This window comes from Symphalangus syndactylus, chromosome 18 (genome assembly GCF_028878055.3).
Source record: "Symphalangus syndactylus isolate Jambi chromosome 18, NHGRI_mSymSyn1-v2.1_pri, whole genome shotgun sequence".
Lineage (NCBI taxonomy): Eukaryota > Metazoa > Chordata > Mammalia > Primates > Hylobatidae > Symphalangus > Symphalangus syndactylus.
Window position 1 is genome coordinate 25,183,843 of NC_072440.2, and position 17,804 is coordinate 25,201,646.

General features: G+C 41.5%; 1 protein-coding gene across 2 annotated transcripts in view; it reads right to left on the reverse strand.

Moving 5' to 3' along the window:
• Positions 1-17,804, reverse strand: part of SV2C (synaptic vesicle glycoprotein 2C) — a 282,632-nt gene that overhangs the window by 57,964 nt on the left and 206,864 nt on the right. For both annotated transcript variants that reach the window (XM_063623107.1, XM_055252508.2), the window contains exons 5-12: positions 17,437-17,570; positions 16,862-16,951; positions 11,414-11,524; positions 10,889-10,977; positions 6,526-6,690; positions 3,235-3,368; positions 1,242-1,445; positions 635-794 (exon numbers count right to left, since the gene is read on the reverse strand). In XM_063623107.1, coding sequence (XP_063479177.1) covers positions 635-794; positions 1,242-1,445; positions 3,235-3,368; positions 6,526-6,690; positions 10,889-10,977; positions 11,414-11,524; positions 16,862-16,951; positions 17,437-17,570 — 1,087 coding nt within the window. The remainder of the gene's footprint in view (positions 1-634; positions 795-1,241; positions 1,446-3,234; positions 3,369-6,525; positions 6,691-10,888; positions 10,978-11,413; positions 11,525-16,861; positions 16,952-17,436; positions 17,571-17,804) is intronic.

Consider the following 17,804-nt stretch of genomic DNA (forward strand, 5'->3'; position numbering starts at 1 on the left):
TTAAAATGTGGGCCAAGATAGGCTATTAAATTCTAATCCTCACTGCTTCATTACAGCTTCCTCGTATTGTTAGCCTACAAACTAAGTTAAGGACACATCTAAATTCCTTCACTGGCTCTTTATTGCCCTATTAATTCCTGCTAGCACATATGTTCCCCTATATTTTCTTTTTAAAAGATATGAGTGGAACCTACAACTTTGTGAAGCCAGATATTTTTGGATTTTTACTTTCCTGGGGAAGTGACAGTTTGGCTTTTTTTTAGTTGTTGTTGAGATGGAGTCTCACTCTCTTGCCCAGGCTGGAGTGCAGTGGTGCGATCTTGGCTCACCACAACCTCTGCCTCCTGGGTTCAAGTGATTCTCCTGCCTCAGCCTCCTGAGTAACTGGGATTACAGGCACCTGGCACCACTCCCGGCTAATTTTTGTATTTTTAGTAGAGACGAGGTTTCACCATGTTGGCCAGACTGGTCTCGAACTCCTGACCACAGGTGATCCACCCACCTTGGCCTCCCAAAGTACTGGGATTACAGGCATAAGCCACTGTGCCCAGCCAGTTTGGGTTGTTTTAAAATAATTTTTCAGTGGTCTCACAGGGCTTAGAGTGCCTCTTACTAGAGGCCCATTTCAACATACCTCCGGTCTGTGGGGTACAGTTCCACAGTGACCACGTCAAGAGAGTTCCAGGCCGAGATGGTCAATCCATTGTACAGACACAGCATGCCTATCATCATGGATTCACTGGTGCCGAACCAAAGGAAGAAACAGCTGATCCCCGAAAGCACCATAGAGCCACCTGCCAACAATGCAGACAAAAGGCTGGAATGTTTCCCATCATCTTAGTAAAGCAAGAACCCTTGGGTCCTTGGGATTGCTCAAGAAAACTGAATTCTAAGTGGAAGCTGCAGGATGGGCTCCATAAAGCTCAAGAACTGGTGCGTTCACCTGAATGAAAGGCTCTAACTGCCTCTGAACACAGAAAGTATGAAATGCATATCATCTTTTACTCAGCTACTTAAGTGGGAAAATATGCATTTTACACATAGTTTTTCAGTCTGTTAACTCATGGAAACCACTCAAATGAAATGTGATTAGACATAATTTTCACTGTAATTTAGTCCCAGTGTAAGGTCTAAGGGATTTCTCCTCACCGGATGCAAATCCCTAATAGATGGGAGTACAGGGGGAAACCCTCTGGATTGCAGCGGCAGCTCTTTTATTTGACGTGAAACTGAGTACATACCTAGCATTGTTAAGCGCCCAATTCTGTCCATCAGCAGAGCAGACACAATGTTCCCTGGCAATACTGCCAATGTTCCCAGAAAGTTGACAAAATAAATCCAGTAGGCACTATAGTCATCATCGAAGGTAATCTGACATCCCGTCTTGTTGTGAAAAAATGAGCAGTTTTTAAATTCACTGTCAATGAATTTATATGGCTCAAAATCTGTAGAAACAACAACAAAGACAATTCATCAAGCTCTTAGCAGGCATGCACCAGTATAAGATAAGCCTATGGAGAATTTGGAGAGGAATCACAGTATTGTAAATTCCTTGAGGGCTTTCAGGCCTGTGCTGGCTTGACTTTTTGGGTCTTCTGGCCAAAACATAGGATCTAGTCTGGGTCTTCACGTCATAAAGTAGGTGAATGATGAGACACCTTTGCTGAATAAGGGAATAAATTAAATTAAGGGGTCCAGTTATCTTCTGATTTCCCATGGTTGGCCATTGCTAATTATATTACTTGCTTACTCCTTTACAATATTACTTTGTCCTAATTATCATGTTACATAAAGACTATCATTATAGTACTAATAGTGTCCATACTACAATTATAAAAACAATTTGTTTCAAAATGTGCATGGGCTGGGTATGGTGCCTCACGCCTGTAATCCCAGTGCTTTGGGAGGAGGCAGGAGGATTGCTTGAGCCAGGAGTTCAAGACTAGCTTGGACAACATAGTGAGATACCATCTCTACAAAAATAATAATAATAATTTTTTATTTGAGCCCACAGTGAGCTGTGATTGCGCCACTGTACTCCAGCCTGGATGACAGAGCAAGACCCTGTCTCTAAGGAAAAAAAAGTGCAAGAGTCAGCCTTATCGTTGCCATTTTACGAGACTCTAGGGCACAGAGAAGGAACAAGTCTTTCCTGAGGCTGAATTTATAATTTAAAGTCTATGTGCATGAATCTACTGAGGAACAAGAGTCAGCCTCATCTGAAGGTCACCAGTATTCATTGCTAATCTTTTCTTGAATTTGAAACCATCCAAGAAGAGTTGCAGATGGTGGTGGTTTCTGCTAAAAGGTTGTGAGAATTGAAACTATCTTCCTTGCTGATCAAGATCTGACAAAATGTTGGTCTTCTGAGGTTTAATGGGTTGGAAGACAGGTAGATAGCGTTGCTCAAAAAACAAAAAACAGAAAGACACCTGACCCCATTCTTCTTTGGAGCTAGGCAGAGCTGACTCTTGCCTGAGCACTGAGAAGGCAGGCCTGGCAACAGGGCAAATGCCGATGCTCCTGCCAATGCCAGGCTGTTATGCTGGATTCATTTTACAGGACACACAGACCAATGTTTGGGAGTGGGAAAGTGGAAGGCACAGGCTTTGAAATCAAATAAGTCTGAGTTCAAACATCTGTTATTACTAGTTCTATAATTGTGGACAAATTACTTAATTTTCCTAAGCCTCAGCTACTGTGAAAACTAAATGAGATAATGAATGTATAATGACCTAGAGTAGAAAACAGTATATAGGTGTTCAATCAATGCTTGTTTGCCTTCCTTTCCCCCGCCCCCGGCCCCGGGGAGTTTAAAATACGCCATTATATGGATTTGGCCAAAAATATATATGTATCTGAGCATAGCCACATATTGTCTATCTCTGTTGGCTATAGAGTTGAGGCATTTAAACAAATACCAGATTTTGAACCCAGGATTATCAGAACAAATAAACTACAGGTTAAGTCTTTGCTTTAAAAATTTATTCATCAAAGAATTTTTTGTTGTTGTTGTTGCCAACTTTTGAACTTTGGCAAGCTCCGTTTGCACTAAATCTGACAAAGACAAACAATACAAGCCAACCTTTGATCCAACCTGATTCAGAGAACTTGTTTCATTTATTCTTTAATATCCACTTCCCACATAAGCCTCTGCCCGCATTATCACATGATTATCTCAGTGGGCCCTTTGAAGAGGCCTCAGGTAGAGGCAGTACTAAGTAGCACACCTACCTGTGTTGTCAAAAACAGTATCAATAAATGTGCAGTTCTTGAAGTAGGTGTTCACTGAAGTTACATCCTCAAAGGTGCAGGATTTAAAAACGGAGTCTTTGAAAGTTACAGATTTGAACTTGACCCCTATGAATCTGCCCAAAACACAGAAAAATTCGTATCAATCAATGACTGTGTCCATCAAAGTTCAAAGCTAAGTCAAATAGTTTTAGAGATGGAATGCCCCACTACGGACTGTCTTAATTACAAAGAACACAAGAGTTCTGGATTTTCTTAGCTCTCTGCTTTTTCCCCTTTTTCTCATCCAGGTTGACCTTTGGCCATCTTGTTGCTTACCAATATTATTTTTCAACAGGAAAAGAGATGACACTCCTAACTTCCCTGAGCTTTTTGCAATGTTGGTAAAAAGTTTTGTGGGGTATGCAGCTGAAGATAGCTTGGGGATTACCTGGGGCTATTCTTTAGGTTTTAATCCTATCGTCTCTTCATATGTATCTTTATTTGAATATTCTCTATTTGGGGTTAATGGCTCTAACTTAAGGATGTCCTCCTACGCGATCTCTTAATAACTTTATTTTTCCCTAGCTGAAAATCCAAGTCTTCTTCATTCTAGTGTAGGGATCTCTAATTATCCTGAAGAGACAGCATGAGAATTCTGTTTCATTTATGTGAAGAATAACTGACTTGGGGTTGAATAAACTCATAGGTAATGCTCATTTCCAGGATAATTTTTCTTCTCACAGCCAACAGATAGTCCTTGAACCAAATAGAATTATGAGAACTCTGCTTATTTTTGGAAACATGAAGAATGATGAAACCTGTTCAGGTACATTTTTGGGTGTTATAAGGGGGAATTCTACGTGGTAAAGATGGTAACAGTCATAATGATCATAACATCTTAGAAGAGTCCATGATTCAGGCCTTATCAGCATTGATAAGGGCTCCCAGCAGACACAGATATTCATTAATGTGTCTTGGTACTTTATTAAGAGACTATGAATGTACACTTAGCCAGTCACTGAGAGGAAAATGCTTGTTCTCCTGGGGAAGGAGTTATTATGTCAATACCACTCTTACTAGGGGCAGAAAAGGACTGATCCCTCTAGGTAAGTAGGTTGATTTAAAAGCAATTTACTAACTATTGAGTACTTTCAAATTTATTCTCTCCTTAGTACCCAATTACGTGTGTTGGTTCAAAACACACATGGCCTTACAGACCAATCAGCTTAAAAAAAATCATTCCCATGGTACATTACCTGGACATAATAATAATGATCTTGTTTCAATCCCCACTCCAGGGACCCAGAGTAAAAACGTCTAAATGCACCAAAAGAAGCTAAATAACGGCACATCTTTAAAAAGTTATCAATTTTTCTATCACGGAACTGAATTTGGAAAAGGGAATGAATCAGTTTTATTTTTGGAATGGATAATTCAGAGAGTACACATCGTGCACAATTCGAAAGGTTGAAAATGGAGAAAGTCAGTCTTTTCCCATCCATCCCCAGGCCACAAGTTCCTCTGCCCAGAATAACCATTGTTGTCAGTTTCTTGTGTGCCCTTCCAGGAGCATTCTGTGTCTAAAGTACACCTGCTTTATCTCCTTCTAGTCTACCTTGGAGGTTATTCCATATCAGTACATAAAGAGTTCCCATTTTATGATGCTGAATAAAAAAGCTATTTTTTAAAAAAAATCAGTTCGTTAATGGTATTTCAAATTTTCCTGAAGGACAAAAAAATTGTTTCTATCATCTTTTAAAATAAATGTGTGACATATATGTTTTACAAAAACTGTAATACTATTAAAATTAGTAATCATTATATTGCTAATGTAAAAAAGTTCTAAGCAGTGACTGAATATCCAGTTTAGAACTTTAACATATATTACTAAAAATATGACTGTCAGAGACACAAACATAGGTTAGAAATTTCTAATGGAGTAACAATACTTTTGAAAGTCAATTTTCACCCTGGCATCACAGAGGACTTGCCACTAAGCTTTCTGTGAAATGTTAAGTGCAGATTCAAGTCAGTATTTTATGTGGGAGAGTGAAGATGATCCCACTTGGCTTGGATTATGATTAGTCCCTTCATTGAATTGCTAATTTGAACAATTACCTCCTAGTTAGTAACCCTCTTTTCCATTACACAGATCATAAGCATCCCACTGAATTCTTTTTCATCTTTCTGAACTGGCTTTTGCCCTGGGGAACTTTGATTATTTTAGAGTTTTATTTTATCACTTTTGAAATTGGGACAACTTCCTAAGAATGATGTAAACTATCACGAAATTACACCGGCAATTATTTGTTCAGGCAACAAAAATACTTGGATATAAACAAGTACTTGGTCTACTCTTTTCCCTCTGTAAAAGAATAACCCAGGACCACCTCCCTGAGTCAGTTCTCTTTTGTCATCAAGAAGTATTTCAGATCCCATAAAGGAGACCCTTCCATCTTTTGTTTGTTTGTTTGTTTTGAGACGGAGTCTCGCTCTGTCACCCAGGCTGGAGTGCAGTGGCGCAATCTCGGCTCACTGCAAGCTCCGCCTCCCGGGTTCACGCCATTCTCCTGCCTCAGCCTCTCTGAGTAGCTGGGACTACAGGCGCCCGCCACCACGCCCGGCTAATTTTTTGTATTTTCAGTAGAGACGGGGTTTCACCATGGTCTTGATCTCCTGACCTCGTGATCCGACCGCCTCGGCCTCCCAAAGTGCTGGGATTACAAGCGTGAGCCACCGCGCCCGGCCTAGCCTTCCATCTTTCAAAGCCCTTTACTTTGGGGGAATGATTCCTGTTCTCTAATTGAAACTCTTCCTGATGCAATTTAACCTCAATTCTGGATTCAGCGTATTGGGAAGGGTGAATTCTGAAAAGTGGCTCTGTTTCTCAGGAATAGAAGACTCATATAATCACATTTCAGATTTCTTCTGTGAATGAAATAATCCTATAGCCTGTCTTCTTTTCCCATACTCTTCACTCTTCTCTTCCTTCCATTATTTTTGTTGCTCTCCAACATTGCTCTAAATTTTCCTTCCACACCAGTCAAGTCCACTGACCTAATAAATATGAAGCAACTTAGCTGCAAAAATAGTTTTAAGTGAAGTAATGGATACACTTATACCTTTTATTTAAAGCCTATTTGGAAGTATTGAAATTCACCATGAAAATGACTAAACGTACAAACTAAAACAAACAAACAAAAAACTATGCCTGTTTCAGTGCAGGGAAGGCTAAGAAGAAATAAGTTTTTGTGAATAGGTAGCAAATTAAATTATTTCAAGTTTCTAGACCTGCCATTGTCGTATTCCATTCCAGTATGAATCTGATTTTCCATTGTAAAGTTAATACTGAAATTTGCATATTTATCTCTCTCCACATTTCTGGTTAGCAATGCATATTCATCGGACTGCAGATGTTTAATGACATCAGGGAACCAAACAGATAATCCATAGTACCTGCAAAGACAAAGAAATGTGAGTTTGTAAAGGCGCTAGCATGCCAGAGGCAATGAGCAACTCCCTGATGTTTTCAGAGCTGTAATAGTTCCCGGAGAATGGCTGGCTCCCTATGACATTATGAGTAATTCATCATACAGCAATCCATGTGTCCCTCTCCCCCAACGTTAATCTGCAAAAATCAAGCTTGAGAGATGGCCTATGTTTAGCTGGAGAACCCCAGGTATGTAATTCCTAAACCCTTCCTTTGGGAAGAGACATGCAGAAAGCATCTGATCCTATGCCCATACGTGGTGCCTGGTCTGAATATGTCCTCCCAAAACTTGTGTTGGAACTTAAACCCCAATATAACAGTATTAGAGGTGGGGGCTTTAGGAGGTGATTAAGTTATGAGGGCAGAGACCTCATGAATGAGATTAATGTCCTTATAAAAAGAGGTTCGAGGGTGCTGCCTCCCTCACATTTTCCCTTCCATCCTTTCTACCACTAAGGACACAGTATTTGTCCCCTCTGGAGGACTCAGTGACAAGCTGCCATCTTGGAAGCAGAGACTGTGCCATTACTGCACACTGAATGTGCCAGCAGCTTGATCTTGGACTTCCAGTCTTCAGGACTGTGAAAAATAAAATTCCTATTATTTACAAATTACCCGATGTGGTATTTTGTTATAGCAGCAGAAATGGAGTAAGACACCTGGCATCCTGGCCCCAATATCTTGCTCATCATTCCAGTCTGCTCTGAGAAACTCTCTCTCCTAGTCTGGTGGTACAAACTCCTGGGATCCAAGCACGGTGAGAGCACCTAAAGAATGACCTCTTTTGCTAATGGGGAATCTTTCTTGGTTCCTACACTGCTGTGATACTGCTATCCTGGGGGTAGAGTGCCAGTTCCCAAGGTAGGTAGAGGCTGGGAAGAGGACATTCGTGTTATTCTCAGAGATTCCAAGTTATTTCCCCTTTCTGCCTCTTGACCTTGAATGTGTTATTCTAACAGCTGTGTCATGCTGCTGTGCTGTTCAGTACAGAAGCCACTAACCGGCCGGGTGCGGTGGCTCACACTTGTAATCCCAGCACTTTGGGAGGCCGAGGCGGGCGGATCACGAGGTCAGGAGATCCAGACCACGGTGAAACCCCGTCTCTACTAAAAATACAAAAAAAAATTAGCCGGGCGTGGTGGTGGGCGCCTGTAGTCCCAGCTACTCGGAGAGGCTGAGGCAGGAGAATGGCGTGAACCCGGGAGTCGGAGCTTGCAGTGAGCCGAGACTGCGCCACTGCACTCCAGCCTGGGTGACAGAGTGAGACTCCGTCTCAAAAAAAAAAAAAAGCCACTAACCACGTGTGCCTACCAGGCAGTTGAGATGTGGCTGGTTCAAACTGAGATATACTATAAATATAAAATACCACAGGATTTTGAAGACTTACGGAAAAAAAGAAGGTAAAAATTGTTGCTAATAATTTTTATACTGATCATATGTTGAAATGACGGTGGCTCATGCCTGTAATCCCAACACTTTGGGAGGCCAAGGCGCCTAGGCGGATCACAAGGTCAGGAGATCGAGACCAGCCTGGTCAACATGGTGAAACCCTACCTCTACTAAAAATACAAAAATTAGCCGAGCGTGGTGGTGCACGCCTGTAGTCCCAGCTACTCAGGGAACTGCGGCAGAAGAATAGCTTGAACCAGGGAGCTGGAGGTTGCAGTGAGCCGATATCACGCCAATGCACTCCAGCCTGGCAACAGAGCGAGACTCCATCAAAAAAAAAAAGAGAATGAATGAAACAAAATGTAGTATTAAAATTAATTTTATCTATTTCCTTTTACTTTGTGTGTGTGTATGGCTACCAGAAAATCTGAAATGACATCTGTGGTTCACACGATATCTCTATTAGACCGTGCTGCTCTAAAGTAGCACCTGCCAAGGTAAGGTGCCCGGACCAGCAGGATCATCATCCCCCAGAAACCCAGGTTCCAGTGAGACCTGATGAATTAAAAACTTTGGGAGGGGAGTCCCCCAGGGATTCTTCTGATGCACATTCAAATTTGAGAACCAGTGGTCTAGTTTATTCCCAGTGACACTTAGCTACACAGGGAAAGAAGTGGGTATGGGCATAGCCTTTGCAGGAGGACAGGCTGGGTTTGAATCCTGGTCTTGTCGCTTACTAGCTGCCTAAACTTGGGCCAGTTATCTAAGCCTCAGTTGCCCATCTCTACTGTTGGAATGATGGGAGTATCCACCTTCCTGGGTGGTTGCTCAGTTTAAATGGGATGTCAAGTACCTAGCACATAGAAAATGCTCAGAAGACAGTATGAGTCTTTTTTATCATCGTCATTAGGATTCCAGAAACATCTGTGCCTCAGGATTCCCACCCCTTTTCTTCATAGTAATGACTGTGGGGATGTGAGGGTAGTCATTGAGGAAGAAATGACTTAGGGGTACAACATTTATGGCATTGTTCTCTAGTCACATACATGGGGCACAAACCTTGAAATGGCAACAATGAGGAGGGCACATTACCCTGGAATGTCCATCCATCATCAATGATGTGGAGGGCTTTTGGCTAATTTGTCATTTATTTAGCAAACATTTACTGAACATGCACTAAATACTAGGCACTATTGAGGTTCCAGGGATATAGCAGTAAAACAAATCATAAAGCTTAAAATATGATCAATAATGAATTAGTAAACAAAATAAACAAGCCAGATAATGATGATTACTCTTTTACACCTTGACAGCAGGACTTCCTTCTTGCTTATCTTTGTCTTCTTTGTCTTTAACCCCTTGCTTAGGTACAGAGTAAGCACTTAATATAGGTTAATATTCAGCCTTCCCTTCCTTCAGAGATTAATGGATTTTCTAGAGCTTGGGTGGGAATTACTTTACATATTCTAAGTCAACCCTCTTAATTTAGAAATGAGGAACTGAGAAATGTCTCCAAGTCACAAGCTAACCAAGTCACCCAGCAGAATGGGCTGCTAGGTCTCCTGACTCCCAGCTTCCTTCTTTCTCCATATCCCACCTCCTGAGGCACTAAGGAAGAGTGGTCATCTTCGATCACTTGCCTGGTTTGATTTAGGGATGTTAAGAGATGAAACTTGCAACATAAATGTTAGGCTCTATAAGGTGCTGAGATCCCGCTGACCTGAAAGTGTAGGGTATTATCTAATTTTTCTTCTCTAAACAGCAAATTAGGCAACAATAGAGTTGTACACGCACATTCTAAAGTGACTATGTCAGCGATTAGCAAACAAAATCTTGATATTTTCTCCCTATTTCCTCTTCTCCTAGAACACATATATGGCAGTTTTATTCATTTGGCAACAACTATTTATTGAGCTGCTATTACATGCCAGGAATATACATCAGTGAACAAGACAAAAACAAAATTATTATTATTTTTTTAGAAATGGGGTCTTGATATGTTGCCCAGGCTGGAGGGCAGTGGCTAGTCACAGGTGTGATTATAACACACTTAAGCTTCCAACTCCTGGGCTCAAGCAATCCTTCACCTCAGCTTCCAGAATAACTTGGAATATAGGTGCGTGGCACCACACTCAGCTTTGAACAAGGCAGTTAAAAACCCCTGTCCTCATGGAGCTTCCAGAGAGGGAAGCCAGAACTTTACTCTTTATACAGAATAAAGGAGTGTTTTGCATATTAGAAGGTAGAAAGTGCTGTGGGGTAAAGTAGAGCTGAGAAGGGGATAGGGAGTGTGGAGGGGCTGCAATTTTTTACAAAGAGAGGATGACATCACTGAGAAGGTGACATCTGAGGAAAGAGTTGAAGAGGGTAAAGAAATGAACTGGGCAGATGTCTGGAGGGGAAAGCATCTCAGGCAGAGGAACACCACAAAGGCCCGAGATGGGAACTGTTCTAGAATGTTCAAAGAAGAGCAGAGAGGCTGGTATGGCTGGGGCTGGGCAAAGGAGGACAGGACAGAGAAGTCATGGGGCAAATCATCCAGGGCCTTATTGGATTTTGCAGATATAATTGGTTTTGCTACCTTAGCTTTATGACAAAACAAATAAAATAACTGGTTTATAAAAACCATAACTCTCAGCAAACCTAAGCTGAAAAAAATTTCTTCCTTAGCAGGTTAACAGCATCAAGCAGTATCAGAAAAGAAAGCAGCATGGCTGGGAGTTACAATGTGGACATTGAATGATTTTGCTTGCCAAGAATTTAAATATCACTTACCCAAAGGACAGGGTGAACCAAACAATTGTAAGCTTTATTGTATTATCCCTGACTGGGTAGTTGAAACATCTCATAAAAGTCAACCAAATCTGTGAAATATTAGAGAGTTAGTTTTCTCATGCAGTTATTTAGTCAACCCCACTCCCCGACCCCTTCCACCAAATTATAAAAAAAGCTGAGTTGTCATTGGTTTGGATTCATTTCACCTTAAAATGTAAAAGTTAAAGGTAATTGGAATTTTCATTCTTCAGCTTCCTGGATGCCAATGGACAAAGTAACTCAAGATTTGAAGGCACCCTGCCACTGCCAAGACTCCTGGCCTAACACTTTCCCTTCCCACAGATGGAATGTATTGGCTAAATGCTGGTCGAGTGGGCTCCAATTACCTGGCTGTAGGCCAGGAGTCAGGTGTCCTGGGCAGCAGGAAAGAACCTCACTCATAGGGCAGGTCCAGTAAACCCCTCTTCTGACTAACCTCAAATGCAATAAATTGACATGCAGGTCATCGTGGGACTTGTTACTTACTCCGTACAGCTCAGTGCGGATCCGAACAAAACACCTCCTATACCAGGTTCCTGTGTCACTCTCAATTTCAATCAGCTCATCGATTTGTTTAGGAGTTTTTATTTTGTTTACCTGTAGAGAGAAACAGACCAAAGTGCTAAGTTACCTTCTCCGAAGTTGCTGAGTGTAGGCTTACAATTTGTTTTTACAGGAGCAAAAACTGACTCCGGCAAGAAGTAGGCAGTATTTGGTAATCACTTCATACATATATGAGACCAGTGGCATAAGTATGTGGATCCAAACAGCACCTAGAAGAACTGAAGAAGGAATGAGTGAGAGGGAAAACCACAAAGAAATGGGGGAAGGGCAAGAAGTAATAGAATAACGTGAAACCAAAATGCCCTCCCTGAACCATTACTACAGAGACACACATTAGCAGACAAAACATCCAGATAAGTTAGATTCTGGATTAAGAATTATTTAGCTTGGGCTAAAGTGAGTGTACACATGTTTTTCTTTGAAACCTACTTATTTGATGAATTTGACCCCTAACTAGTTCTGAAAGCATTACCATCATTATTCTCAGAGCACCACTTCCGGTCCTTTTCTTCCTTCTCCCACAGCCTAACCCACAGTGGCTAGTCAGCAAATACCCACAGATAGCCATGAGTCAAGATTAACTGAAGGAGTTTTGATTGCAAGCATCAACATGAATTTCTCAGCCATGTAAGGAAAATAAATGATAGAGGTTCAGCATGAAAAGCAGCATCTATGACTCAGTTAGCCTCTTTTTGCTAAGGAAGAGAACCACAAGACAGGAGAAGCACAGGGAATGAATCCTGAAAATAGAAAAAAAGGAAGAATGGGTCCTTTGTGGCCCTGGCCCGCCTTCTCCTGCTAATCAAGATTTACCTGTTTTTGATAAATCTGAGAGGACGTGGAAATGTGTATACATTACCCCTGCCAGAGGTTTGAACAGGTTTTTCTGGACATCCTGCCAACATTTAAAGGGGCAACTCTATTGGCAGAATACAGGTACCTAGGCCAGTTTTAGACAGAAGTGCCTTGGGGACCCTCAGCACCTTTCTAATTATACCATGTAGGCAGTAGCTTCTTTCTGGCCAGGTAAATAAAGATGTCTGTACTTAGCAAAAATAATCTCTGAGTTAAATATGGAATTCCAAATCAAATGCAATCAGCTCAAAATAATCCATGTAGGAATTATGTTTTTAAAACTCTAGATTAAAAAAGTTTTTTTTTTCTTTTGTTTTTCCATCATGGGATAGTCTTAATCCAACATACTACTTTTGGGAGGCTTCCTCTTTTTCACTCATTGGTGTTTGTTTGTTCATTTATTCATTGGCACCCATGCGGGATGCAAACATAGGCAGCCATGTGGCTCCAAACAATTACCATACAAAACGAAAAAAAGTACTCCAATGGGGGTCTATAAAAGATGGGAAGGAAATATTGTTCAGAACAGCTCATTTAACCTGGAAGTGAGAGAGAGGCTTCAGGAACTGCAGGCTTATAGAGAAATATGGTATCTGCCATGGATGTAACCTGCTTGGAGGACATTCCGAGAGGGAGAAATACCATGTGCAACCAAATGTCCAGAGTTAGGAGGGAAAATAGTGTACCAGGAAACTACAGAGAGTTTGAGATTCCCGAAGGTTAGTAGAAGGTCAGAGGGCAGTGAATAAAGAGGACTGCATCAAATCAGCAGCAGCGGAGTGATATTTAGGAGGTGGAATAATAGAACATAATGGTTTCTTAGTTGTAGCGAAGATAAAAGAAAGAATATAATTTTTGGGTTTAGATGGTGCTGGTGGTACCTAATGATGAAATTTAGGGCAATGATGAGGCTTGGAGACTCATTAGGTGATAAATTCAGATTTAAAGCTGCCATTTTCCCCATCCCTCGCTGCCCAAAGATGCCATTTTTGAAGGGCCTATGTGATCTAGAAGGATGCCCACAAAGCCCTTCAACCTGCATGTGTGGAGCTCAGGAGATTTGTGCATTAGGAGACATGCAGGAAATAGCTGAGATCAGCTAAGGAGAGTGAATAGGGTTAAAATGGAAGTTAGCTGAAAATGAAGTCTTGGAAAACAATGTTTAAGGTAAGGGCACACTAAGAAGAGCTTCAGAGGACACCTTAAGAGGGCCAGGCATGGTGACTCACATCTGCAATTCCAGCCCTTTGGGAGGCTAAGGCAGAAGGATCACTTGAGCCTAGGAGTTTGAGACCAGCCTGGACAACATAAGGAGACCTGTTGTTAATTATCTACAAATAATTAAAAAATCAGCCAGGTATGGTGGCACATGCCAGTATTCTCAGTTACTAGGAAGGCTGAGGCAGGAGGATCACCTGAGCCAGGGAGGTTGAAGCTGCAGTGAGCTGTGATCATACCACTGCACTCCAGCCTGGGCAACAGAACGAGACCCTGTCTCAAAAAACAAGAAAAAAAAAAAAAAAAAGGAGACCTCAGGAAAATGCCTGCAACTTTGCTGTACTGTGGATTTAAAAAATAAAGAGATACATTTGTCATGGCAGAATCATGTAACAACTTTTTGAAAGTCATATAAAAATGACTTTGAAATTATCAGTCACTTTTGGAGTATATCCATCTTATTCTCTTCTAACCTTCATATAACAACATTAACACAGATCACCATTAGTGGACTTGGTAACTCAACCCTTGTGGAAGAAAAGGCAGGTAAGTAGGGCAATGAGGCCCTACAGAGACACCTTCTCAGGTCTGGTAAATAAAGGGTTTCTCTTCATCTGGCTGAGAAGAGTTAAGTGATGTTGTATATTCAGATAATGTCTCAAGATTCTTCCAGCCTTATGATCCTTTAAATTAAATTTTTTTCCTTCTATTGTACATCTACTCAAAAGAAGAGAGTCCTCAAAAGCTTCCAGGCCTTAATTGAGGATATCCTTTACTTATCTTCATTTCTCCATTACACTGCAGAGAAAATTTTGCTAATTAAGAATCTGTGATAATTTGGATAGAGGCCAAATTGCAGTCTATCTTTACATTATGAAAAATTCATTTCCTAAATAAAATGAAATTAATAAATGAGATAGCAGGGGACTATTTAATCAGAAGTGATTTCATGTGTTTTAAGAACTGTAATTGATACTATGTATAAGCCACTGAAGATCTTATTTAGGTTCCCACTTACGTCTTACCGTATGTCCCTCCAACCTATTGTAGACAAAACACTTTGTCTATTTTTTTTTTTTTTTTGAGACGGAGTCTTGCTCTGTCACCAGGCTAGAGTGTAGTGGCACTATCTTGGCTCACTGCAATCTCCGTCTCCTGGATTCAAGCCATTCTCCTGCCTCAGCCTCCTGAGTAGCTGGGATTACAGGCATGTGCCACAACACCCAGCTAATTTTTGTGTTTTTAGCAGAGATGGGGTTTCACCATGTTGGCCAGGATGTTCTCAATCTCCTGACCTTGTGATCTGCCCACCTTGGCCCCCCAAAGTGCTGGGATTACAGGTGTGAGTCACCACACCCGGCCATTTTTAGTCTAATTATTTGACTGCATATATCGAAAGATTTTAAACCATTGTTCCTTCCAAAACATTTCATGCCACCAATTTAAATTAATTTATACTGGCTTTCCCCATGGAGAATCAGCTTTGTAACTAGAGATGGAGGAATGTTCCATGCAGAGGGAACAGCAGCACCATGGCAGTGCTGTACAGTAAGTCAAATATTGAGTGTGAGGAGCTGAGGGATGAATGTAGCTGCAGAGAGAGGGGGACTAGAAAGCAGGCAGGAAGGAGACTGGCAGTGCCTTAGTGTCCAGAAGGAGGGTTTCTGTCTTTATCCTGAGAGCAATGGGAAGCTGCTAGAATGTGAAACTGGGGTATGTGTTATGTATGTGTGTGCCCATGTGCCTGCATGTATTATAAAATGAAATATATATTTTTGGAACTATATCTATGATTCTTTTATACCTTATGTTCATGTCAAGCTATATCAAGTTGAAGCCACATTCTTGGATTACCTTTCTCTGGCTTCCTATATAGCTACTTTCCTTTACCAAATTCTGATTAATTATTAACCTAAGAAATGGCCATGTGTGAAATGTCTGCCTTTATGTAAAAGTGTTACTGAAAATAATGTCCATTATATTGTTCAATATCCCTTATAATAAGGCCTATGAATAAACTTTTCACAAATTAGAACAAGATAAAATTGGCCTTTCCTGAAAAGCGAATACACTACCTGAAAAGCATTTCCTGAAAAGCGAATACATTGCTTTATATCATAATGATATAATTCATTAAATTTATCCTTTGCTTTGGTTGTCAGGTGATATGGTTTGGCCGTGTCCCCACCCAGATCTCATCTTGAATTGTAGTTCCCATAGTCCCCACGTGTTGTGGGAGGGACCCAGTGGGAGGTAATTGAATCACAGGGACAGTTACCCCTATGCTGCTGTTCTCATGATAGTCAGTGAGTTCTGATGATATCTGATGGTTTTACACGGGGATTTTCTCCCTTTTGCTCAGCATTTCTCCTTGTTGCCGCCATGTGAAGAAGGACGTGTTTGCTTCCCCTTCTGCTGTGATCAGAAGTTTCCTGAGGCCTCTCCAGCCATGCTGAACTGTGAGTCAATTAAACCTTTTTCCTTTATAAATTAGCCAATCTTGGGTATGTCTTTATTAGCAGCGTGAAAATGGACTAATACATCAGGAAACCCAGAGATTAGTTTTATGTTCAGTTACATTGCTTTGATCCTTGGTATAATTGTTTTCTCACTTATTAGATACTGTTTTTTTTTGTTTTGTTTTCAATAAATAAGTTTACCATTTACCATGTATTCCAAGGTCTGTTAAAGGCCTCATGGTGGTCTTAATAGAGGCCTACCTCTCTAAGATGTCTCTCTGACATCTTAGAGAAAATGTTATGGGGCTGCTGTGAGTGTACACCATTGTGGGGGCTGAGTGTCACTTGAAAAGGTGTGACCTGGCCGAATGGAGGAAATGGCCCTGCACAGCCTGGCTCTCTTCTGGTAGCAGGTCAAGGAGAATCACCTGGCAGTCCCTACCCCAAGAATCTCTTGTCCTCGGGTACTGAGCCTGGGAGTCAGAGAGTAAGTCTGTGATGAAAATGCAGTCTTTCCACCTTAACCCCATCTCTTGGGTTGGTGTTATCATTTAACCAACCACAGAGCCCTCGAGTCCTAGATAGGCATAAGCGAGGTTGGCAACCTACGGGCCAAAAACAGCCCTCCGCCTGTCTCTGTAAATAAAGTTTTATTGACACACAGTCATCCCATTTGTTTTAACATTGCCTATGGCTGCTTTTGCACTACAATGGCAGAGCTGAGTAGCTGTGTCAAAGACTGTATGACTTGCAAAGTCTAAAATATTTCCAATTTTTCCCTTGACAGAAAACATGTCCCAATCCCTGGTGTTGCGGATTCTCTGAGGAGAAGACTCACCGTGAAGACCTTCTCAGGCTGACCCCGAGCTCTCATGTTGGTGTCATGAATTAACTTCAGAATCATCCAAGCTTCATCATGTTTTCCAACCTAAGAAATGAGAGTGGACAATGAAGCGCTAGGAGTGATACACTTACCCTCCCTGATTTTCCAATAGCCGTCTTGCATTGTCACATCAAATGAGGTGTAACTGTGCAAATGTATCTTAGTACATCCCATTGGAACGTACAGACTGTTTGGATATCACTGAATACATGAGCAGTTCAAATAATGTGGTTATAACTAGAAATAGTATCTCCAGATGGTAAAATTTCGCTATAAAACAATAAATCATGTTTTCTTCATTGAGCCAAGTGATTTGTTTAAGGAGAAACATGAGTGCCTTCTAGCCACGAGGCAGCTTTTTTACATGTTGGTTGTTGAAAGCAGGTCTCCATGAAACCAAACCCTCCATCATTCTATAATAGGAAGGGAAAATGTACCTCTCAAATAGGCAAATGTGCTTTCCTAGAATTAACAAGGAACTTTTTCCAATAGAGGCGGGCTACCTGAGTATCTGCAATAGTAAGTGTTACCTCCAATAAGAATCGTGGGCTTTCAGGCATGAATGTGAGGGCCACCACGGAGGAGACACAGGGGAGTGCACAGACGATGACAAACACACGCCAACTGTGAAACTGGTAGGCCGATCCCATGCTGAAGCTCCACCCTGGAAAAGGAGGACAGGGAGAGTGAGGGAGAGCTCCTCCCAGACAGCCTCCTGGGAATGTCACCCGGGGTGCCCGAGCCATGGACTTATTAGTAAAGTCTGACTATCCACAGAGCAGTGAGCTGATCTGGGCGTCATCCACGGTGGCCAGCTCAGCTTTAAGACCCATAATGGCAGAGCCGAAAAGAAAGGTGCTTAGAACCAAACGGGTCAAGGCCGAAGTATGGGGGTGCA